Here is a 24,553-nt window from a genome sequence, read left to right on the forward strand (position 1 = left end):
TAAGATGCTACCAAAGTTTTAAGAGGGTGAGGGTGAGCCTGGCAAGATAGATGCAGACCCAGATCATGAGGAGTCTTTAACAATTTAGAGTTTTGTAACACTTCTCAAAGGAGAAGGTATCCCAAATAAAGAAGTTCAATTCTACTTTCTTAGACAAATGTAGTATCAAATTTTCTCTGCTTTTCCCTTTGATTTTTTCCCCCAAATAATCTCCTCCTTCCTTCCTATCTTCTTTCCACAAATGCATACTCGGTGTCACATGCCAGACCCTTGGCAGCCAAGGCTCACCCCTATTTGCAGAGCACAGATGAAGTTCATTGGAATTGGAATTGTATGAAATCCCTTCTTTGTTCAGTGAGTCTTTCTATGATTTCAGAATAGAGAGAAACTTTGTGATTTTCTCAAATGTTGTGGAAGGAAGGATTGAGAGCAATTAAAAGAGAGAATGTTATGGTTTCTTCATCAAATACTTTGCAAGAGAAAAAAGACATGGAGGGAGGGAGAAACCTATAGATGATCAGAGACTTCAGGGATTGCAATGTCTGGATCATACTTGGATCCTGACTCAAGCAACCGAAGTGTAAAAAAATTAAAATTTATTTTTTTAATGTTTATTATTTTATCTTTGAGAGAGAGTGTCAGAGCATGAGAGGGGGAGGGGAAGAGAGAGAAGATACCAAGCAGACTCCATGCTCAGCACTGAGCCTGACTTGGGGCTGGATACCACGACACTGGGATCATGACCTGAGCCAAAATCCAGAGTTGGATGCTCAACCGACTGAGCCACACCCTGTGCCCCCAAATTTATGATATTTATGAGACACCTAGATATTTGAAAACTGACTGGGCATTTGATGATATTAGGGCCTTATTGTTCATTATTTTAAATTTTATAAGGATATTGTAATTATTGTGGTTTTCTTTAAGTCCCTCACTGTCAAGAGAATGCAAAGGCAAGCCACAGACTGGTAGAAAATATTTACAAAACACATATCTGACAAGTGTTATCAAAAATACACAAACAACAACACTTAAAATTCAAAGAAAAGAAACAATCTGATTTTAAAATGTGCAAAAAACCTGAACAGACCTTCACCAAAGAAGATATACAGATGGAAAGTAAGCACATGAAAATATGTTCGACCTCATATATCATTAGTGAATTACAAATTAAAACAATGAGATAGCACTATACGCCTATTAGAATGGCCAAAATCAAGAACACAGACACCACCAAATGCTGCTGAGAACGTGGAGCCACAGAAACTCTCATTCATTGCTGCTAGGAACGCAAAACAGCACAGCCACTTCAACACAGCTTGGTGGTTTTTCACAAAACTAAACATACTCTTACCATACGACCCAGCAATCTCTTTCCTTGGTATTTATTCAAATGAATTGAAAAACGTATGTCCACGCAAAACCTGCACAATGATGTTTATAGCAGCCTTATTCATAATTGCCCAAACTTGGAAGCAACCAAGTGTTGCTAAGCAAAAACAGCCAATGTGAAAAGGCTACATACTGCAGGATTGCAACTCTACAACACCCAGGGAAAGGCAGAACTATGGAGACATTAAAAAGATTAGTGGTCACTGGGAATCGGGCTAGAGGGAGGGATAAAAAGGCAGAACACAGGATTTTTAGAGCAGTGAAAATATTCTGAATGGTGCCACAATGGTGGATATCTGAATCTCCCTCTGAGCCCGAGTATCTAGCACCTATGAGTGGTTCTGTCACTAACCTTTACTTTGCCACTCTGACTTTTAAAGCCTCTGTTGACAGCAGTCCACTGTTTTATGGCAAAAAATAAAAATAAAAAAAAATAAATTAAAAATGAAAGGATGATAGATTATGCAAAGGAAGTTGTTTATTGATTCTCTTTAATGTGTGTGTGGAAACATGCAAATGAGGATCTCTGGAGTGGGACAAAGAAATTCATTAGCCAGCTACAGCTTGAAAGACATCTCCTGTAAGAACTTCTAACTCTTTATGTTGATGTTCTCTTTTTTTATAATCACTGAACAATTTTCCAGTTTTTAATGGGATTCTGCTAAGAATTTAAAAATAAAAACAAAAGCACTCAACAGTTGCCTTAAGTGATGCAGCCCCCTTGGTAGGTCTATCTTTTACCATTCAATTTTAGTAAATCACCCTTTTGCTTCCCTAGTCTCCTGAAAGCCTGTATTCAGAACTAGATTACCAAAATCTGATCAACCATCAGCAAACTAATAAATGTAAGCTTTAGGACTGAGGAAGGTAACGAATCAGTCCATGGAGCTGAGCTGGAACTACCAGGAGAACAGCGACCCTATGGCTGAGTCATCACCACTTTCAGTGTAACTAGATGACTCCCTTGCCCATATATTCTGGGCCACATCCCTCCTACTAGGGAAAAAGTTAGAAATTGTGACTAAGTAGGGGTGCCTGGGTGGTTCAGTTGGCTAAGCATCCGACTTCGGCTCAGGTCATGATCTCACCATTCAGAGTTTGAGCCCCACATTGGGCTCTGTGCTGACAGATGGGAGCCTGGAGCCTGTTTCAGATTCTGTGTCTCCCTCTCTCTCTCTCTGCCTCTCCCCTCCCTCTCTCTCGCTCAAAAATAAATAAACATTTAAAAAAATAAAAAAAGAAATGGTGACTAAGTAATCAGAAAGCAGCCTTACTTACTCATTATGCTCAAGCATTGTAAGGTTTTGAGACAGTGAGGCTGGCCAAGTTGGGGAAAGAAGTTCTGAAGCAAAAAGGACAGTCTGTAGGTGCTTGGGCCTTGGTCCTGGCAGGGACATTCCCAGGGACTGACTCCTCTTCTGCCACCTTGGATAGAAGAAGAAGAAAGAACTATAAGCAAATGTGATGAGGGACCATAAGGCAGGCTGAGGGCAAAGTACAAGCTAGCATACCCTCCCCCTACAGGTGACATATGTGTGATATTCCTCAGGCACTCCTGGCTGCCCAAGGACAAAGGAAAGGACAGAAAACAAATGGTTAAACTGATAGGGTCTCCATCAGTATACAAATATCTTAGTAAATTACAAGAAAAAGGCAATCTTATCAATAACTTAATCTCCAGTAAACTATAGACTCAGTTTCCTGGAGCCCCAACATCACCCCTCCAAAGTAATATGGGGAACAAAGTCAAAAAGGAAATGGCAGGTAAAATTAAATTTCCTTATAACCTGGAGGCATTGACATATACTGGAGGCAGGCAGAGTAGAACTCCAGGAACTCCCTACTGTCTTAATGTTAATACTTTGCTAGAGGGAAAAACAATTTTAGCTTGACAAGAGATAGGCCTCCAGTAATCTGTGAGTCCTCTTGGGGCACCTGGGTGGCTCAGTTGGTTAAATGTTAAGCATCCGACTTTGGCTCAGGGCATGATCTCACAGTCTGTGAGTTCAAGCCCCATGTTGGGCTCTGTGCTGACAGCTCGGAGCCTGAAGCCTGATTTGGATTCTGTGTCTCCCTCTCTCTCTGCCCCTCCCCCACTCATGCTCTGTCTCTCCATCTCTCAAAAATAAATAAACATTAAAATAATTTTTTTAAAAAAGAAACTTCCTCTTGACCTCACCTCTCCCAGCCCCATAGTGTATAACGAGTCACTCTTCACAACCACAGTGCAGTTCTTTCTGCCCACAACCCTGTCCCCATGCTTTAATAAAATCACCTTTTTTGCACCAAAGATGTCTTCAAGAATTCTTTCTTGGCCGTCAGCTCAGAACCCCCATCTCCCCAAACCCCATCAACTGGACCCTGTACTCTCCCACAGAACAAGCTGTGAAAAGTCAGACAGACTGGGTGGTTCAGTTCAAAGCATCCTCCCTCCTGGACTCAACGTCCACCCCTCCCACCCCTGCCCCAATTCACCCCATCCCACCAACTAAAAGAAAGAGGCAGAGGCCTTTTTCTGTTCTCACTTGTAACCTGTGTGGTACAACATGATTTTTTGAACCACATCTACCCACAGCCTGATGGCATCCATTCAGACCTACTTCTAGCTGGCATTTCCTGGCTCCCTACGTGGCTAGACCTGGCCCACAGGTTGCTGTGGGACACCAGGCGGCCAGAGGTGAGGCAGGCGAGGGCCCATGGTGCCTCACAGGAAAGTTTAAGCGCAATGCACCTGGCATTGTAGGGAGAGCCCACTGAACCTTCCCCCCCGCCCTCCCCCGTTCCCTTAAAGAAGGAGTGGGGGTGGGGGGTGGGGGGATAAGGTGAGTCTCGCGCTGAGGAGACCAAGAGAGAAAGTCTTGACTTGTAAACTGGCTCAGGTCAGCTAAAAAAAAAAAAAAAAAAAAAAAAAAAAAAAAAAAAAAAATGTGCTTAGCCGTTAGGAATTGCAGTTAAAAAAGAGTTTGGAGAGGACTCTGTCAACTGGTTCGTAGGATATTGACTGAGGGGGCTGAAGAGTGCGGGCGACGAGGAACAAGTGTCAGCGAGGGAGAGGCTGGTGCACCAACTGGCCTAGGTGCGTGAGGCGAGAGGAGTGTGAAGAGCTCAGAGTTACCAGAAAGGGGAGGAGGTGGGCAGGTGGGCAGGTGGGCAGGTGGGCAGGAGGCCAGGAGGCCAGGAGGCCAGGAGGCCAGGGGTAAAAAGGGAAGCGCCCGAGAAAGGACGGGGAGGGAAGGAGAGATGAAGGCGCGCCCCCTAGCGGCCCGAGTGCGCCAGAGCCCTGCCCCTCAGGCCTTAAAGCCCCGCCCCAGCTCCGTGAGCCGTCTGGCGCAGGCTTCCCTGCTGTCGTGCGGCACTATAGTTCCGGCCGTGGTGCACGGGCGGAAAGTTTACGCGGACGGACTGCGCCGGCGATGGGCGCGGGGTGAGTGGAGGTGGCTGCAGTCTCGGGCTGTCTTTCGTTGCTTGTTGGAGCTGCAGGAGAAGGGGTCAGGGCTGAGGAACCACGCGGAGCCAGCGCCCGGCCTTTCCGCCGCCCCGCGCGGTCTCTGCGGCACCAGTTCCGGGCCCTGCTTCGCGGCGTCTGCTCCCGGGCTCCCCTCGCTCCGCGGCTCGGGGTCGTCGGCCGCGCGTAAACACCACGATTTCGGCCCTTCCCTGGGCCCTGTTCGTCCCCTCTACCCATGAGAGACTTCCCGATCAAAAATTTTGTTTTGGGCTGATTTTAAGGTAAAAATACACCCCTCCAGCTGCGATTCAAATGCAGGCGTGCTGTATTTCCAGGCTGAAGGTTTCGAGATGAAGTTGTATCTGAGAACCTCAGGGCAAGGGAAGTCAGGCTGACTCAGAAACCTGAGGGTAGGTGAGGATCCGAACGTGAATGGGCGGGCGCCTAGAAATCCGAGTGGAATCAAAACTGCTGAGAACCAATTCTTTACGAATGAGCCAATTGTCACCTGCTGGGAAGAATTGCAAATGTGTACTTCTGTGACTTGGCCCTAAGGCCAAATCAGGTGGCTAGGGTCTATTCTCAGCAGTAGACTGACTTTGAGAAAGGAGACCTACAGTTGTCTTTAGCCATGTATGTAAACAGTACTTATGGGGAAAGGCGGGGGTGGGGCGGGGAGGTGAGCATTAGCCCAAGTGAGAAATGCTTCGCGTTTTCACAAAATTGCTGGACTGTGGTGGGCAGGATTTTTTTTTTTTTTAATCGGGGTGCTTGAGTGAATCATCCTTCAAGAACATGCAGTTCCCTCTTTTACTTCTGTGCTTACAACCTGGGTACTAAAATGGTTTCCCATGACATTGCCACTATTAAGAAGGTGGATGGACACACATGCATCAGTAAGGAGAAAGAGCCAGCACTCGAGGTGTTCGCAGAGAAGGCAGGACTAACAGCCGTGGTCGCCCAGTGCGGTGTTACAACCGATTTCGTGGGCGAGAGATGCTTTCGTGTACCTGATCTAAATCTTTGTAGCCTGTTTCTCAGTTTCCTCTAAGAGTTGAGGAAGTACTTCCCATAATCCCCAACTTTCAGTAACAGGTAGGCCTCTATGCACGAATAGGTCTACCCATGAGATTCTACTTGTGGGAAGAGGCTTAGGTGTCCCTAGTATCTCTGATTGAATGAGGAGAGAAGGAAATGTGTTCCTAGTGTCCAGAGTTAAAATTTATCGTGTTTTGCCAAAGAATTAATGTTACATCTGATGATGAGGGGTAGTCATTATGAAACATTTGTCTAGCTCACACTATGTGCCAGTTTCTGTGATAGGTGCCGAGGAGACCTTTGGTGGGCAGTGCCCTTTTATTGAATTTATGGCCTAATGTAGTATAGTTGAACCGATATTGTACAGGACCTCACCTTTTGAACAACACAGCTAAGACCCAGAAAGGAAATAAAAAAGACTGAGGAGGTGAAATATTACCAAGTTGACACACCTAAGCCCATACATTTGACACGAGAAGAAACCCACAGACTCTGAGAGCCTGCTTGACTTTGGACGCAGTTTTAACAAGCTTGATTACCTGAGTTTCCAGCCCATAGTAGCCAAGAAGCAGCAAATTAGAAAGAGGAGGATGATTACAGGGGATTACTGAGGAAAGTAGAATGCAAACTTATAGGCTAAAAATTAATTATAAAAAGACACCAAAACAAAGCACAACAGCCTGGATACCTTGAATATAAGACATTGTTTCTTTTCTTTTTTTTTTTCTTAAGGCATTGTTTCTGTGTATGTTCTATATAAGCCCTGTTTTTTGGGACCTTAATGATAATTATGTAGAAAAAGGTAAAATGGGAAACACAGGGTTAGCAAATTAAACTGAATTCTTTGCGCTGGTACTTTTCAACATCTTTATTAAGGCCGGAACTCATTTTTCTTGGAGCATTTCTCCAGAACAGTGTCCCGCAGCACGTACTTGGGGGAATGTTGGTGTAAAGAAACCTATCAGAGTACCAGGGTGTTAGGCAGTATTGGTGTTTAGACGGGTGATGCCAAGTCATCATAAGAGATAAATTATGTTCAGCACACAGTGTTTAATGAGGCAGAGAAGAAAGATACACATTTTAATTTTGTCTATCAAAATGGTGAAACATTTTGGAATTTTTTTTAAGTTTACTTATTTATTTATTTATTTTGAGAGAAAGAGAAAGCATGAGTCAGTGAGGGGCAGAGAGAGAGAGAGAGAAAGAGAGAGAGAGAGAGAGAGAGAGAGAGAGAGAGAGAATCCCAAGCAGGCTCTGCACTGTCAGCACGGAGCCCACTCGGGGCTTAAACCCCTGAACCACAGATCATGTCCTGAGCCGAAGTTGGACGCTTAACTGACTGAGCCACCCAGGTGCCCCAACTTTTTAGAATCTTGAGGAGTCTGGAAAAGTAATTTATATCTCTCATTTAATCTTTATTGATGTTAGATACATGAGGCATTACTATATTTGAAATGTATCTCGGGCCACTATGTGGTAAAAAGGCTTTTCCTACTTGAGTCCCTGACTCCCATTTATAAGTTCCCAGCAGCCTATGTAGAAATGGAATTTTAGAATATCACACATTAGCAGTTGGATATTTTAATGAAACAAGCAGCCTGGCTACTGTTAAGTGTGTTTAAAGAAAGTTCTAAAAAAGAAACTGATGACTTTTTAATGAGTATTATCCATCCAGTGTGTTCCCTAATTGTATATGCAGTATAATTTTTATGAAGTTGTGATCAGTATATACATAGAATGCTATGACCTGCTTTTCTCAGTTACTGGTATTTTGTGTAAATATTTTTCATATTTACATATGTGTCTTTTATTTATAGCTATACGAGATTTGATTATGTCAATAGAATGTAGTTTGCTTAGTAACAGTAGCAGCAAGCTGTGTCCCCATGAACAGGTCTGTATATCTATGAACTATGTTCTTTATTTTTGAGAATAGAAATGTTTTCTCCATTTATTCTGCATATTGACTTTTATACACAATTTCATGAGATAATGCCAGCTGTCATTCACATTCTTTAATTTTGTTCTTTTCCTTCAATTAAAGTACTGTTGCCTGATTTATGTACAGTGCATACTACTGAGTGTGTTGCTTTTGTAATAGTTAATGATTTCCAGCTTTGTCTGATTTGGATTATGACTCTTCTAACCCTTTGATTTTTATATTTTGCATTCATTTTAATAAAAAAAGGGCACCAAGCAACACGATAATTAAATAAACGCATATACAAATACTGCTGTATTCATTAAGATAGTTATAATGCCTGGGGCCCCTGGGTGGCTCAGTCAGTTGACCATCTGACTTTGGCTCAGGTCATGATCTCATGGTTTGTGAGTTTGAGGCATGTATCTGTCTCTGTGCTGACAGTGTGGAGCCTGCCTGGGATTTTCTCTCTCCCCCTCTCTCAGGCCTTCCCCCCACCATGTGTGCCTCTCTCTCTCTAAAAATAAATAAATAAATTGAAAACAAGAAAAATACTTATGTGGTCCTTGATTTATGGCCATTTAGTGGGTGATTCTAGGAGTCTTCCTCACAGGGAACTAAGCTGCTTGCTTCCCTCCCATTGAACTCTCCACAGATTTGCCTTCACCTCAACTTAAATGTGGTTTGCCTTCACCCATTTCTGCAAAGTTTGGTTAAAATTATGTTGGGGTAAAAACAAAAACCAAAAAACCTTTTTCTCTCTGTGACACGTAATACCTAATCATGTTTATTTTCTACAGCATTTTTCTGTTCGTAGCTGTGTGTTTGCACTCTGACTGGGAACACTGGGATCACTTTCATCATGCCAACAGTGGTGGTAATGGACGTATCCCTTTCCATGACCCGACCCGTGTCTATTGAGGGGTCTGAAGAATATCAACGGAAGCACCTAGCCGCCCATGGTTTGACGATGCTGTTTGAGCACATGGCCACAAATTATAAGCTCGAGTTTACAGCCCTGGTGGTTTTTTCATCACTCTGGGAGCTGATGGTTCCCTTCACAAGAGATTACAACACACTTCAGGTACAAAAAGGAATAAGTGTTTGCAATACAAGGCTCAAATATTTAGGGAGGAAAAACAGTGTTACCATATTGCACTGAATATTTAGAATTTGGGATTATTTAATGTTAAGTCTATAGATAAAATATCTATAAAACAAAGATTCATAAACTGTAAGCCTTATGCCTTTGGTAGAGCTATGAGTTCGAGCTGTGAGTTGTTACTTTATTTTCTTCTCTCGGTTTTCTGGAATTTTTCTGTGGAAAGGAGAGCATGTGAAGATGTAGTGCCCCATTTTCTAAAATTCAAGGTCTTTAGGTGCAATACTTGATTATTTTCTATTTTCCTATAAACCGAGTAGTTGAAAAATGGCCCTTCTTATAAAAACCTTTATTCTAGAGTAATTCAAAATTATATTTCCTCTCCAATAAATAGCTTTGATTTACAAATGGCAAGAAAGTATAATTTTTAAACCTTAATTGTTAGGTGTCAGTTCAAAAGATGTTGTCTGTGAAATGCCAGAAAATTTACTTTCTGACAACATCTCTAAATCATATTTCCAGCAGTACCTTGCATAGTGCCTTGCCTATAGTCAATAAGTGTTGAATTAAAACAGTTTAGGGGCACTTGGGTTGCTCTGTTCGTTAAGCATCTGACTCTTGATTTTGGCTCAGGTCATGATCTCAGGGTTGTGAGACTGAGCCCTATGTTGGGCTACGCACTGGGCTTGGAGCTTGCTTGGGATTCTCTCTGTCTCCTTCTACTGCTCATGTGCATGCGTGCGCATGCTCTCTCTCTCTCTCTCAAAATCAATCAATCAAAAGAAAAGAAAATAGTTAATAATTGTTGGGTAGGTTAGAAATCCAGGATCAGTGTAATTTGATTTTTTTTTAATATAAGTAATAACATTTTGTTAAATCATTTCTTTTATTATCTCACTTTCTTAATGTAACCTAAAAGCTTTTTAAAAATTGCACTGGATTTTTTTTTTTTTAATTTATTTATTTTGAGATAGAGAGGGAGCAAGCATGAGCTCAGCACGGAGCTCAACACAGGGCTCGACCTGGGGCTTGATTCCACAACCACAACATCATGACCTGAGCCACCATCAAAGGTCAGACGCTTAACTCATTGAGCCACCCCAGCACCCCTGCACTGGATTTATTATAAATGAGTAGTAAACTAAGAGTTTTCGGATGTTCAGTAGTTCTGAAATTTAGAGAATTACTATCTAAGTTGTTCATAGTAGTGATTAAGACCAGGAGCCCCAGAGTCCAATTAAATGGGTTTAAATCTAAACTCTGCCACCTCTAGGCATGTGACCTAGGAAAGTTACCTCATCAATCTGTACCTCAGTTTCCTCATTTTAAAAATAGGTTAATAATCTGTACCTTACAGTGTTGTGATAATTAAATGCATGTAAAGTGCCTAGGTTGATGTTTAGGATATAGTTACTACTCAATTTTTGTCATTTTTTCTGTGTGTTTAAAAGTTCTTCATTTTAGTTACTTTCTTCAGGGTTCCCTTACAAAGCTATGAACTTGGTGGATTATTCACTCATACTTGATAAGAGAATAGAATAAGGGGAAGCTGTTTTAATTGTCCTTTGTGGTTGAGGAAGCCTGTCTTACCATTTTTCTTTGAGAAACTATGCTTTTGGGCTCTCAGAAACACAATGTCCCCTGTGTAACATTCATGATTTGAATGGTTTATGTTGTTTTCTAATAACAGATTAAGACAGTAAAGAATAATGAGCAATTTTATCTTTTATTCAATTAGGAAGCACTAAGTAATATGGATGATTATGATAAAACCTGCTTGGAATCTGCATTAGTTGGTGTTTGCAATATTGTTCAGCAAGAATGGGGTGGTGCAATTCCTTGCCAGGTAATGATCAATTCTTTTTCATTGCCCTAAGTTAAAACCATTAACCACTGAGGTGCTTCGATTTTCTTTAGGCTCTGACACAGCATGCATTGTAATTTCTATAAACTACATTATACACGATTGGTATCTTTTTAAAAGAAGGCACTAAGTCAACACTACCATGCTCAGAAAACAGCAAAATTATGCCTTGAGGAAAGCATTCTCCTAGTAAATTGGCTTATTGCAAACCAATATTGTTTGTATAAAACACGAAGTGCTCACAGTAGAATTTTAGAACACTTCCTAGAAGGGGTAGTTATAATTTTGAATGATACAGTTATAAACATCAGTACATTATACTCTGTCTTCATTATCTCACTGTAGCATTTATTTAGCAAACTTAACCATCTCAACTGAGTTGTCAAAAAATGGGGGGAGGGGGCGCCTGGGTGGCGCAGTCGGTTAAGCGTCCGACTTCAGCCAGGTCACGATCTCGCGGTCCGTGAGTTCGAGCCCCGCGTCGGGCTCTGGGCTGATGGCTCAGAGCCTGGAGCCTGTTTCCGATTCTGTGTCTCCCTCTCTCTCTGCCCCTCCCCCATTCATGCTCTGTCTCTCTCTGTCCCAAAAATAAATAAACGTTGAAAAAAAAAATTAAAAAAAAAAAAATAAAAAAAAATAAATAAATAAAAATGGGGGGAGTATGAATGTCATATATCTGTTGCCCTTTACTTAGAGTCCACAGCAGGGTCCATATTAGCATCAAATCAGAACAGAGTATTAAGATGAAAAGAGAATTGGAAGGTTTGCTATAAATATTAGGTACAGACATACCTCAGAGATACTGTGGGTTCGGTCCAGACTACCAGAATAAAGCTAATATTGCAGTAAAGTGAGTCACATGAATTTTTTGCTTTCCCAGTATGTATAAAATTGTTTATACTATACTGTAGTCTATTTAGTGTATAATAGCATTATGTCTAAAAAAAAGTACATATCTTAATTTAAAAATACTTTATTGCTAAAATGCTGCCAACTGAAAGTTGTAATCACTGACACAGATCACATAACAAAGATAGCAATAATGAAAAAGTTTAAAATACTGCAAGAATTACCAAAATGTGGCACAGAGATACGAAGTGAGCAAATACTATTAGAAAAATGGCACCGATAAACTTGCTCAGTGCCGGGTTGCCACAGACCTTCAATTTGTAAAAACTAATATCTGTGAAGCACAAAACAAAAACAAAAAGAAATACAATGACGAATATGCTTGTGCTTTGAGAAGTGGTACCATATTTTAAAGGAGAAAACAAAAAAATCACTAACAGAAAAATTATAGTAATCTACAACAGGAGTCAGCAAGCTTTTTCTTTTTCTCTTTTTTTTTTAACTTTATTTATTTAAGAGAGCGCATGCGCACACATGAGCAAGCATGAGCTGGGGAGAGGCAGAGAGAGAGGGAGAGAGAGAATCCCAAGCAGGCTTTGCAGGGCTGTCTCACAAACCATGAGATCATGACCTGAGCTGAAATCAAGAGTTGGACACTTAACCAACTGAGCCACCCAGGCACCCCAACAAGCTTTTTCTATATTTTAGATGTTGCAGATGTCTGTGACGACAACTCATTTCCACTGTCATGGCATGAAAGCAACCATAGATAAAAAGTAAATAAATGAAAAGCCTGTGTTGCAATAAAATTTTATTTACGAAAACAGGCAGTGTGCCATAGCATATGATTTTTTATTATATGGTCAAACATGGATTCTTTAGTAGTGTCATTGGCATAACTGGTATTTATTTTTTAAGATTGTGGTTGTCTGGGGGTGAGGGATGGGTTAGGGGATTGACTTAAATGAAGCACAAGGGAGAATGGAAAGTGACGGGACAGAACTAGCCTTTATCTTGATTGTAGAAGTCGTTGCTCACTAAAGGCAGTTGTTGGAATTCCTAGAACTGTATACTAAGAAGGGTGAGTTTTATTGCATGTGAAGTCTGTCTCATGAACCCAACTTTTTTTTTGGTTTTTGGGTTTTTTTCTTACTGTCAAACCACCCTGTTTTACAGAGTATGAACTCATGGGTTAATGAAGACCCTGAGCTGCTACTAAAGGTTAAATCACTTTAGCAAATGCCATAAATGCCTTTAGATCAGTTTATTTTCAGAAATAAAGATATTTGGCACCTTCATAAACATTTATTTGGTAAATCTGTGCATACAGAATTTCTAATGTCCTAACAATATCCTGAATAAATGAAATTTTGTTGTCAGTATCTTCTGAACTAGAAGCTAGCTGGTAGCACAGTTTCCTTTGCTACTTCAGTCATTTTAGAGAAGAAATTCAGAAAATATGTAACAAGCAAGATCTTGTGTACCATGCAGACTTCTGCCTTTTAATATTTTTTCTTCCTTTGCAAAAGGAAGAATCTGAATTTGAGATGTACTGTACCCTGAGGTCATGGGGCTAGGCCTGGATCCACTTAGATTTGTTTGATGAGTTTTGGAGTGAATCAGGTCCAAAACAGTGTGCTAGGTGTGGAAGTTATTAGTGATTGTTTTTATAATCCGTTGCTATCATATAGATTTGTTTTAACATGGAGTTTTATTAACCAAGGTTTTAGACAGCTGGACCATGTCTTCATTATCTCAGTGAAGTCTGTCTCATTTTGATATTATGTGAAATATTTCCACTAACACAAAGCATCTGAAAAAAGTAGGGGCAGAAGTAAATCATTATATAGCATTTGTTCATAGAAGAGGACATTGCCTTGTAATAAACTGACTATCTTCCCAAAAGATGACATCCCTCCAGGAGACTGCCATTGAGCATTCTTGGGCTTTAGAAACAAGGGCCAATCTTGGTACTTCACATGGTTGTAGTCACCTAATACTGCTTTAATGGCTGTTTTATCAAGTACAAGTCTAGAATAGGAAAAGCCAAAACAATCCTCCTCTGGAATGCTTGGAAAGTCTACCACCCTGTAAGGTCTCTGAAGCAGTGAGGAAAATGATTTGTAACCACTGTCTATTGTTGGTATAGTTCGAAGGCTTTTTCAAATTGCAGGTTGATTAAGAATGTATTTTAAAGGTCTTATACATGTCTGGTTAAATGGCTTTTATGAATACATTTTTAAAACAGTTGTCATTTTAAAAAAATATTTTTAACGTTTATTTATTTTTTGAGAGAGAGAGAGAGAGAGACAGAATCTGAAGTAGGCTTCAAGCTCTGAGCTGTCAGCACAGAGCTCAACACAGGGCTTGAACCCACGAACCACGAGATCGTGATATGAGCTGAAGTCGGATACTTAACCGACTGAGCCACCCAGGCACCCCTGAAACACTGGTCTTTTTAATTGACCAGGTAGAGTTTAACATCTCTGAAAATAGTGTCAAGGTTCAGATTTCCTAGGTCCACGTAAAATAGATCCTCATGTCATTCTTGATGTCCAGTGCCATAGGGGCCCACCCCTTAGCTAAGAGATCGAGTTCTAGTTTTAATACAATTACGTAAGAATTGATTATATGATTTTAAGTATTCATAGGTAGGTACTAGTTTTTATGTTTAATTATATAAAATACAGTAAAATGCGTAGATCTTAAGCACACAGTTCCCTGAGTTTTGACAGATGCATACACCTATGTAACCACTATTCCAGTAAAGATCTAGAACATTTCCGTTATCCAACAAAGTTTCCTCAACCCCCTTTCTAGTCATTATCCCCCTATACCCGAAGTCTCCTGTTTGATTTATCTTAGCTTTGTTGCATCTGTACTAGAACTTCATATATAGAGTCCTACATTGTGTCATCTTTCACTTGACAAAATGTTTTTGAGATTTATTTACCTTCTTGCTTATCTCCCTGAAGAGATGGGCTTTTCAGTGTAGGTGCAATTAGGGAGAAATGAAAACATTGCTAAATGAGACTGCTTTAAATAAATATGTTATTTCATGTACAAACCTCCTCTCACACTTTGCAAACAGGTTGTTCTGGTGACAGATGGCTGTCTTGGCATTGGTAGAGGGTCACTGCGGCATTCCCTAGCTACTCACAGTCAACGAAGCGAGAGCAACAGGTTTCCACTACCTTTTCCTTTCCCATCTAAGTTATACATCATGTGCATGGCAAATTTGGAGGAGGTAATACCAAGTTCTTTTTAGTTTGGTTAGATACATCTTAGGAATTTATTTTTTAGTATATTCCATTAATAGTAATATTGTGTGTACTATAGCATTGAACTCCATTGGTTTCAGCTGAGGCTGGTCACTAAATTATATTTGAAAAGACTCTAGGTCTGTAATGCTCTTTGGAGGTTTAAAGGTTGCCCATCTCGGGAAACATAGCTGGACTTGTTGTTTGTCCTACTTCCCACAGAGACTCTTCAGATGCCTAAAAGTCAAAATGTTCGTTTTGGTGTTAAGACATTTCTCTCGTTTAGGAATTCGTATGTCCATTCTACCAGAAATGTTGACAGAAGTGTGCTTGAACTTTTTCAGTAAAGTAACACTACTGATACATGTTTTATTAAACTCTACTTCCTGCTTTTCTCATTTCTTTGGGAAAGTTAGTTAACCTTTCTTCACCTCAGTTTTTCTGTCTGTAGAATGTAGATAATGATGGTTCTCACCAAAAGATGTTAGAAACGCCTTGGAGGAAAGAGACTGTAAATACCAACTGTGGTCACTTCTGAGAATCTTTGTAAAACTTTCTGAATGAAATAGCTCTACTGGTATCATTTTATATAACATTCCTCTTAGTAACCTTGAATCAAAATTGTTATAGTTATTTTTCTCTCACATTGTTAAAAAAATCATTTTTATTACTTATTGGCTGTGTTATTGTGATGGGTTTGACCTTGGTGTGCTGATAATAATCTGTCATTGTGTGCCACTTTACAAGGGTCATCTGTTTTGCCTTGTAGCTTCAGAGTACTGATTCTTTGGATTGCCTTGAACGTCTCATAGATTTAAACAATGGTGAAGGGCAGATTTTTACTATTGATGGCCCCCTGTGCTTGAAAAATGTACAGTCTATGTTTGGGTGAGTATATCCTTTGAGCTTTTTTTGCCTTCTTACAATCTGTTGTTATAATTTGATATTCCACTATAAGATCTGTTTCATTATTTCTAATTGTTATTTTATTTTTCCCGAGTTGCACAATTGTCAGGTAAAAATTAATGGTAGTAGTGATTTTTTAAAGTCCATTCCCTTTTAAATTAGGCATAACTGAATCAGTGATGTCTATAGACATTGACCTCCTTACAACGACTCAGCAGTTTCAAAAGATTAATTTGCTTTTGGGCTCTTCAGGATTGAAATTTGCTCACCAAAAGTGTCAGACTTTGTTCTATTTCACAAATGGTCAGATCATAGTTTTGGAATCAACTTGAAGGGAAAATAAACTTAGCATCTTGAAAAAATTACATGAAAAAATATGTATCATATTACTCTTCTAATAACAATTAATCCTCATATTCTAGAAAACTAATAGATCTAGCATATACGCCTTTCCATGCTGTTCTCAAGTGCGGCCATCTAACCGCTGATGTGCAAGTCTTCCCCAGACCAGAGCCTTTTGTTGTAGATGAGGAAATCGATCCCATTCCTAAAGTCATCAACACAGGTAATGTGTTTTTTAACTTCCTTCTTAGTTCTTCTGTCATCCTTACTTTCTTGTAACTTCTGACTTCCACTCTTCTCTATCCAAGAGGATTGAAAAGAAATGTAAGTTCTCATACCAGGGTGCTGTTGTCATCACCAGTATGTATATTTTGGGTGGGAGGAAGCATTGCCTAAGGGGTGGCAGGCTGGTAATCTTTCATGGTGAGGTCATGAATTAATCTCCAATCCTAGATAACTATAGCCCACAAATTAAATAGAGTTAGAAATCATGACCAGATTTACTAGTGATGATATCCTTGAATTCTTAAGAGATACTAAGATTGATTAGCATCATAATTAAGATCATCTGTGAAGAGCTAGCTTCTAAACTTGGCTGTGTGGTTCTTCCTGTGTGATCTGGACAAATCACTTCCTCTAATTCTGATTGCCTAGGTGCGTGGAAATCTTTAGTTGAATCATGGTCTCTCTGAGGTCTCTGCTCTGATATACTGTACCCCTTCAGCCCTGGTGCTTATATTATGACTAAAAGGAAGAGATGTGCTACTGCTTTTACCTGGTTCGTGCTGATAGTGCTGTGCTTAGCTGAGATTGGCAAAGTGAGTCAAACCTAACAAGAGTGGAGAGGAGAGTTGTCTCCTATTGGTAGGTGTACCCCTCGAGGTGGTGGGTGCACGTTATATCATCATTGTCCCTTCAGTGCCTAGCACAGTATCTGATGCTTATAGGTGTTTACTAGATAATTGCTCAGTCAGCAAATGATTAAAATTAAGTGCACAGTAAATGTTCATTTCACTCATGGGTGTATAGATTTGAAGGAGTCTTGAGAGTGAAGGGCTGTGCAGAGGCTTTTTATTTTTTGTGTCTTTAAGCTCCTGGCTGTCTGGAAGTAGGGCATCCCTCTCTCTCACTGTGGCTCCTACACTGTGTTAAGCTGTGTCAAGTGTTTTGTTGCCTTCAGACCATCTAGATTCTACTCCCTCCTGTCTCTTTTGATAAGTACCTTTGAATTGGTCTTTTCTTTTCCATATAAACTTTTGGTCCAAGATCTTTGTCCATAGCTTATTCTTGTTTTAAGCCACTTTAAAATGCAGGCCTTGGGCGCCTGGGTGGCGCAGTCGGTTAAGCGTCCGACTTCAGCCAGGTCACGATCTCGCGGTCCGGGAGTTCGAGCCCCGCGTCAGGCTCTGGGCTGATGGCTCAGAGCCTGGAGCCTGTTTCCGATTCTGTGTCTCCCTCTCTCTCTGCCCCTCCCCCGTTCATGCTCTGTCTCTCTCTGTCCCAAAAATAAATAAACGTTGAAAAAAAAATTAAAAAAAAATAAAAAAATAAAAAAAATAAAATGCAGGCCTTGTGCTACTCAAATGAAAAATATGTAACTGCTTTATGCTGATTCATTTGTTAGTAAGCTGAAGAAGGTAATGACAACAACTCTCCAGAGAAGCAGATTTCCTGGTGTGTTTGAAGTACAACGTACTCACTGTGACTTTGATTTTTTTAAAAATCGTTTTGAGAATATGAGTATGTCTGTGCCTAGAAGAAAGACTTGAAAAGCAATTCAATAAAATATTAAGAGAGGTTTCCTTTGACGGTGAAGAACGACTGACTTTTCTTCTTTACAATTTTTAGTGTTTTTCCAAGTTTTTCTACTATTTATATAATCAGAAAATAAAGTTTAAAAAAAAAAGTACTTTGGGATAAAACTTTCATTTTTTACCTATTAGGTTTTCAACAAATACCCATGGTCTTTATTTTTTTTTTTTAATTTTTTTTTTTCAATGTTTATTTATTTTTGGGACAGAGAGAGACAGAGCATGAATGGGGGAGGGGCAGAGAGAGAGGGAGACACAGAATCGGAAACAGGCTCCAGGCTCTGAGCCATCAGCCCAGAGCCCGACGCGGGGCTCGAACTCACGGACCGCGAGATCGTGACCTGGTTGAAGTCGGACGCTTAACCGACTCCATGGTCTTTAATACAGCTTCTATAAAGCAATCATTGTCATGGTTATACTGCTACCTTGGGTTTATAGATAATATATTTCTTTCTCACAGAAATGTTTTTAATGATAGCTTTACTGTCCCAGGATGGCAGTTCCTCCTGTGACGGTGGCTTGGTGGACGTGCTACACTGCGATGCCCCCTGCTGACCAGAGCATCCCTGACTAAACAGGGATTCAACCTTGAAGCTTTTGTCTTGGCTGGGGACCTAGCCTCATAAAAATAAAGTCTAGCTGATTTGTCTTATAACTTAAATCATTAAATGAAAGGCAGGTAGTATTATTTCTTCAGCTATTTAAAATGCAAATTCTGAATCATCCAGAGAAACTTCTAATAGCATTCCTAGTCAGTGCATCTGAATTCCTCACCTAAGTACTATATTTGTGAAATTTAGTACGTAGAAAATAATGTACTTCCCTATAGCATGAATTAATTGTGTTGATTCCATTTTTTTTTCAGATTTGGAAATAGTGGGATTTATTGATATAGCTGATATTTCTAGTCCCCCAGTTCTGTCCAGACATCTGGTCCTACCAATAGCACTTAACAAAGGTGAGTTCTTTTCCTATTTTGGTTATAAAGATGAAGCACCTTATGATCTGAAGAATTGGGGGAAAGGAATAGTTACTGGATCGGGTTTTTTTTTTTTTAATTTTTTAATGTTTATGTATTTGTTTTGAGAGAGAGAGAGAGAGAGAGAAAGCGCATGAGCAGGGGAGGGGCAGACAGAGTGGGAAAGTCCCAAGCAGGCTCCACACTGTCAGTGCACAGCCTGATGTGGGGCTCAAACTCACAAACCGTGAGATTGTGACCTGAGCTGAAATCGAAAGTCATATGCTTAACCAACTGAGCCACCCAGGCACCCCTACTGAATTGGATTTTTTAAAAATGGAATGGGGGCCTGGGTAGCTCAGTCATTTAAGCATCTGACTTTGACTCAGGTTATGATCTCATGGTTGGTGAGTTTGAGCCCTACATCAGGCTGTCTGCTGTCAGTGCCAGGCCCGCTTCGGATCCTTTGTCCCCTTCTTTCTCTACCCCTTCCCTGCTCACATTCTCTCAAAAATACACATTTAAAGAAAAAAAAAAAAAAGGAATGTCTTGGGCACCTGGGTGGCTCAGTCAGTTAAGTGTCTGACTCTTGATTTCGGCTTAGGTCAGGATCTCACTGTTCATGGGTTTAAGCCCCATGTTAGGCTTCATGCTGACAGCATAGAACCTGCTTAGGATTCTCTCTCTCCTCTCTCTGCCTCTCCCTCCACTCACATGCGCATGCTCATTCTCTCTCTCTCTCTCAAATAAATAAATAAGCTTAAAATTTTTTTTATATAAAAATTGAATGTTGCCTAATATACTAAGAAACTGGTTCTGCTGTTTTAATTTCATGACCATAAAAGGAACCTTTTAGCTGTCAACCCCTAGCTTCCCATATCCCTCAAGCCCAGGTAACCAGTAAATGTCCTTTTTGTTTCAATAGATTCACCTATTCTGGATGTTCCATATAAATGGAATTCATATAATATGGGAAAATGGGTTTTTATATGGATATAAGAAAACCGGAATAAGAATTTTTCTTATTTATTCCCATATAAGCAATTTATAAGTAATATTCCTTTATAAGCAAATACTCTCCTTCCAAGGCTAGAAACAGCCTAGGAGTATAATTGGGGTCTGGGAGTTTTGTAGCTAATCTCAGTCTGACCTGTTTTCTTTTCACAGAAGGTGATGAGGTGGGTACTGGAATAACTGATGACAATGAAGATGAAAACTCAGCCAATCAGATTGCAGGCAAAATACCCAACTTTTGTGTCCTGCTCCATGGCAGCCTAAAAGTGGAAGGAATGGTGGCAATAGTTCAATTAGGGTAAGAAACTTTGTTTACCTTTGGTTGAATGAAAGGGAGAATCAATTTACAAAGCGAAGGATTTCCTAGACTCTTCTGAAGGAAATAGAAATATTCTTGTCATCTTTTTCCTCTCCCTGCCATACCCTTCCCACCTACCATCACCTTCTAAACTGCTCTTTAAATCATCCCCTAAAGTCAGTATAGAGTGAGCCTTTTTTTATTTATATTGCTTTTATATCCTTTCTCTATTTTCCTCTTTTCTATTTTTATCTAGGAAATCTGGACTTAGTTGTAACAGTGCTACTGCTTGCTGTGAGATCTTATGCAATATTCACAGCCTCCTTAGCTATAAAATGAGGAGGTAGAACTAAATGAAAAAAGATGCCAAGAACATTGGTTGAACATTGTATTATGTGCCAGGCACTCCTGTAGTCACTTTACATGTATTCATTAAATCCCTCACAACAACAGTTGTATATAGTGTTATCCCTATTGTATAGATGAGGAAACTGAGGCTTAGGGAGGTCAGGGAACTTGCTCAGGGTCACACAGCTTGTAAACCAAAGAGCCAGGGTTCTTAACTCATGCATTCTGACTCCAGAGCCCATGCTCATAACCACTGTGCTATAACCCTTCCCTATGAGGAAAACCTTTCTAGCTTTCACGTGTGCTGCAGTCTTGAAATTTGCAAAGCCATCTGCTTCCCTCTCTATGATACTTATTGTTAGGAAAGAAGAGGTGACTGATCATCTTCTGGCCATCACCTGGGGTTGACTGGTATAGAAGATGAAGAGATTAGGAGTACTCAAATGAAGCTCTATTTCTACTTGAGTTAAAATTACCTAGTCCAAAAAGAAGAATACAATTCTTATTAGGTATTAGTTTGCTGAGTTACTTGTACTGGCTCTGAATATGAGAATCCCTTGGGGCCCCTTGAGAGGCGGGAACGGAGTTGGGTGATGGCTTTGTGCCCTTTGTTAGAAGTACTCCCTGTGTTGGTGTTGCTGTGAATGACTCAAGGAGGCAGCTGAAACATAGGTTGCAGCCCTTACTCCTTCCGACCTCTGTGGCTATTTGCTGCCCTTGTGATTTTTTTTTTTAATGTTTATTTTTAAGAAAGAGAGACAGAGTGCTAGAGGGGGAGGGCAGGGAGAGAAGGAGACAAAGAATCTGAAGCAGACTCCAGGCTCCAAGCTGTTAACTTTACAGTCCCAGGCTTGACATTCTTCTGGTCTTCCATCTTCTCTCCATCTAGTCCTGAATGGCATGGAATGCTCTACTCCCAAGCTGACAGCAAGAAGAAATCAAACCTCATGATGTCTCTCTTTGAGCCTGGCCCAGAACCTCTCCCATGGCTAGGGAAAATGGCACAGTTGGGTCCTATTTCAGGTATAACCCAGATCAGATTTTACTTACCTTGACTTTGTTTTCTGTCTACTATTCTGAATGGCTCTGACTGTGTAGTCAGAGAGCTGTGTGATCTCCCTTAGGGGTGTGCTGTGGTCTCTGATGCTGGATATGTGCATGGAGAACCCCAACAGAATTCGATGTTTGAACTTTTAACTTTATGTCAAGGAAAACCAACATTTAGGTTGCTTTAAGTAAATGTAAATACTTTCACTGCTTAGGGTGAAAAGATACTGTCTATAAACTTTTTTTTCTCCAGTGCACTATTTTCAAACCAGGTAACCTCAGTCATTCCTAGAGAATTTAATTCCCTTCCTTCTGGAAAGTGTTTTCCGTCACCTTTCCTAACATTACATTCTCCTGGTATTTTCTTGTCCTTTTGTCGTTTTCTCTTGCCTCATGATTTTCAGAATGCTGTTTGCCTTCTTCTCTTAGCTTATTATTCTCTCTTGGTTATCTCGTCAACCATTACAGCTTCAGCTTCCCCTAGATCCATCACTCTGGTCCTACTCGATCTCTCCCTGGAACTTGCATATTGTATTTCCAGTTCCTAGTTGGACCTGTCCACCTAGATATTCTGCCTTAGTGCTAAGCTCAGCATGTTTGTTACAGAAACCAGTGTCTCTCACCCTTTCCCTCACTAAACGGTTACTTCTTCTGATTTCCTTGCCCCTACTGATGGAAGCCTAAGTACTTCTAGGTACCCAGGCTCCAACTGTAGAGTCATCCTTGACTTATTTGGGCCCATTTCAATTTCAGGTGCATCTACCAAGCAACCTTTCAGGGGATAAAAGAGTTAGCAGGAGTTAGTTGCTCAAAGTCTAGTGGAAAGTGGAATAATAAACAAAGACTGGTACAAGATCAGAGTTGGCTTTAATGATCATCTCTGCCAGAGAACTCAGGAGAATCTTCACAGAGGAGGGGCACCTTAGCTGGAGTTTGAAGAAAAAGATGTACTGAGCTGATGAAGGCAAAGGGGGCATCCTGGACAAATGGAACACCTATAGAAAAACAAATCTGGAACACAAAGGATGAGGGTAGTGGTGGGAGGGCCAGATGTTAGGTTAGAGCTTGGCAATGGCTGGAATAGGGCAGGCTTCATTTGAAGTGTGAAGAGCTAAAACTATTCTGCAGGTACTGGGAAGCCACTGAAGGAGGTGCATGTGAGAACAGTGGAGATACCAGTTGGGAGACTTTGTGTTCTGGGCAGTGGAGCCTCTGGAGTTGTGCAGTTTGGCTGAAATTAAGCAAGAGCTGATAAATTTACGTTTAGAAAGATAATACTGTGGAGTGAGGATTTGGAAAGGTAAGGGCATCCTGCAGTTAGAAGTCTACTGTGACAGTCCTGGAGATGTAAAGATGAGAGCCCAGAACAGGGCAGTGGCTGGGAATAGATAGGGTGGGGATCCATGCAAAAGATATTCAGGAGGTAGAATCAACATTCTTTAGATATGGGAATAAAGGAAATGGAAGTGTCAAGAATGATCCCAGGTTTCTGAACTAGACTGCAGGGTGAAAGGTGATACTGTTGATTGAAAGAGAGAAAAGGATGCCTGGGTGGCTCAGTTGGTTGAATATACGACTCTTAATTTCAGCTCAGGTCATAGTCTCATGGTTTGTGGGCTCAAGCCTCGTGTTGGACTCTGTGTTGACAGCCCGGAGCCTGCTTGGGATCCTCTCTCTCCCTCCCTGCCACCTCAAAATAAATAAAACTTAAAAAAAAATGAACAGAACAGAGGAGGAAGAGTAGGTTTGGGAAGACCTCTTTTGTGCATTTCGAGTTTATGCCTATGAGATTTAAGTGGAGGTGCCTAGAGACAACTCCTGGAAGAGTTCTAGAGAGGGGGCAGAGTTGGATATATAATTTTTAGTTATAAGCATATCACTGATAGTTAAAATGGTGAAAATGAGCATAAGCTTAAGTAGTGGTTCACACATTTCATTTTTCATATACATAAAAAAAAAACTTGTTTAAAAATTGTTTCCTGGGCCCCACTTAAAGATGGGGTAGGACTAATTCAGTAGGTCTGAATTCTGGCCCAAGAATTTACAATTTTAATATAACCCAAGTGATAACAGTCCAGGTGATCCATAACCACACTTTAAGAAGCCCTACCCTCAGGAAGGTGTGTAGTTAAGGCAAAAAAGGAGCCAAGGACCAAACCCCTAGGAAGGACTAACTGGTGGGGACAGTGGAAAGGGCACTGGCTAGTAAAGGAAAATGAGAAGGAATAGGCAGAAGGAAAAGTAGAAAAAAGTGATGTCACAGAAACCAAAACAATAGAGTCAAGAAGAAAGTACATTGTCTCATACACAGGTAAGATACATGACCTACATACTCTGTCTTATACGTATGTGCATGCATATATGCACATATATGCCTAGAAAAGAGTTTGACTAAATATACACCCTAGATGCTAGACCAAGAGTCAGCAAGCTTTTTCAGTGAAGGGCAAGATAATAAATATTTTAGACTTTGCAGGTCATGTGCTCTCTGTTACAACTCCTATTAACTCTGCCATTATAGCACAGTACATAAATGAATGGGAATGACGTATTCCAATAAAATTTTCTTCATGGACACCAAAATTTAAACTTCATACAATTTTCGCATGTCATGAAATATTATTTTGATTTCCCCCAACTATTTAAAAATATAAAAACCGTTTGTAACTCAAAAAGAAGGCCACAGTTGGCCAGCTCTTGATCTAGGATGCAGGGGCTGGTGTTTTAAAGCTTACACAGGGAAAGAGAATATGACTTTGCTTCCAAATAAGATAAAACTGAAAACTCTGAGTAAAGCTAGGAATGTGGAACGTCTACTCCCTTAGTGAGAGGATGACAAGAAAAATTCTACCCATTGTTTCTACCTGCTTTTCCAGATATTATAAAAATTAAAGTCTCCTGGGGTGCCTGGATGGCTCAGTCGAGTAGCTGACTCTTGGTTTTGGCTCAGGTTCA

The 24,553-nt window shown here is 40.5% G+C and overlaps 1 protein-coding gene across 3 annotated transcripts in view; it reads left to right on the plus strand.

Moving 5' to 3' along the window:
- Positions 1 to 4,750: 4,750 nt before the first annotated feature.
- INTS14 (integrator complex subunit 14) overlaps positions 4,751 to 24,553 on the plus strand; it is a 30,786-nt gene continuing 10,983 nt past the window's right edge. Inside the window, exons 1-9 of one of the 3 annotated variants that reach the window (XM_030317901.1) lie at positions 4,751 to 4,816; positions 8,600 to 8,883; positions 10,640 to 10,747; positions 14,706 to 14,861; positions 15,644 to 15,762; positions 16,203 to 16,345; positions 18,799 to 18,891; positions 20,059 to 20,203; positions 21,441 to 21,574. In XM_030317901.1, coding sequence (XP_030173761.1) covers positions 8,662 to 8,883; positions 10,640 to 10,747; positions 14,706 to 14,861; positions 15,644 to 15,762; positions 16,203 to 16,345; positions 18,799 to 18,891; positions 20,059 to 20,203; positions 21,441 to 21,574 — 1,120 coding nt within the window. In that variant the 5' untranslated portion in view covers positions 4,751 to 4,816; positions 8,600 to 8,661. The other 2 variants (XM_030317900.1, XM_030317902.1) reach the window with 2 other exon arrangements.

This window comes from Lynx canadensis, chromosome B3 (assembly GCF_007474595.2).
Source record: "Lynx canadensis isolate LIC74 chromosome B3, mLynCan4.pri.v2, whole genome shotgun sequence".
Classification (NCBI taxonomy): domain Eukaryota; kingdom Metazoa; phylum Chordata; class Mammalia; order Carnivora; family Felidae; genus Lynx; species Lynx canadensis.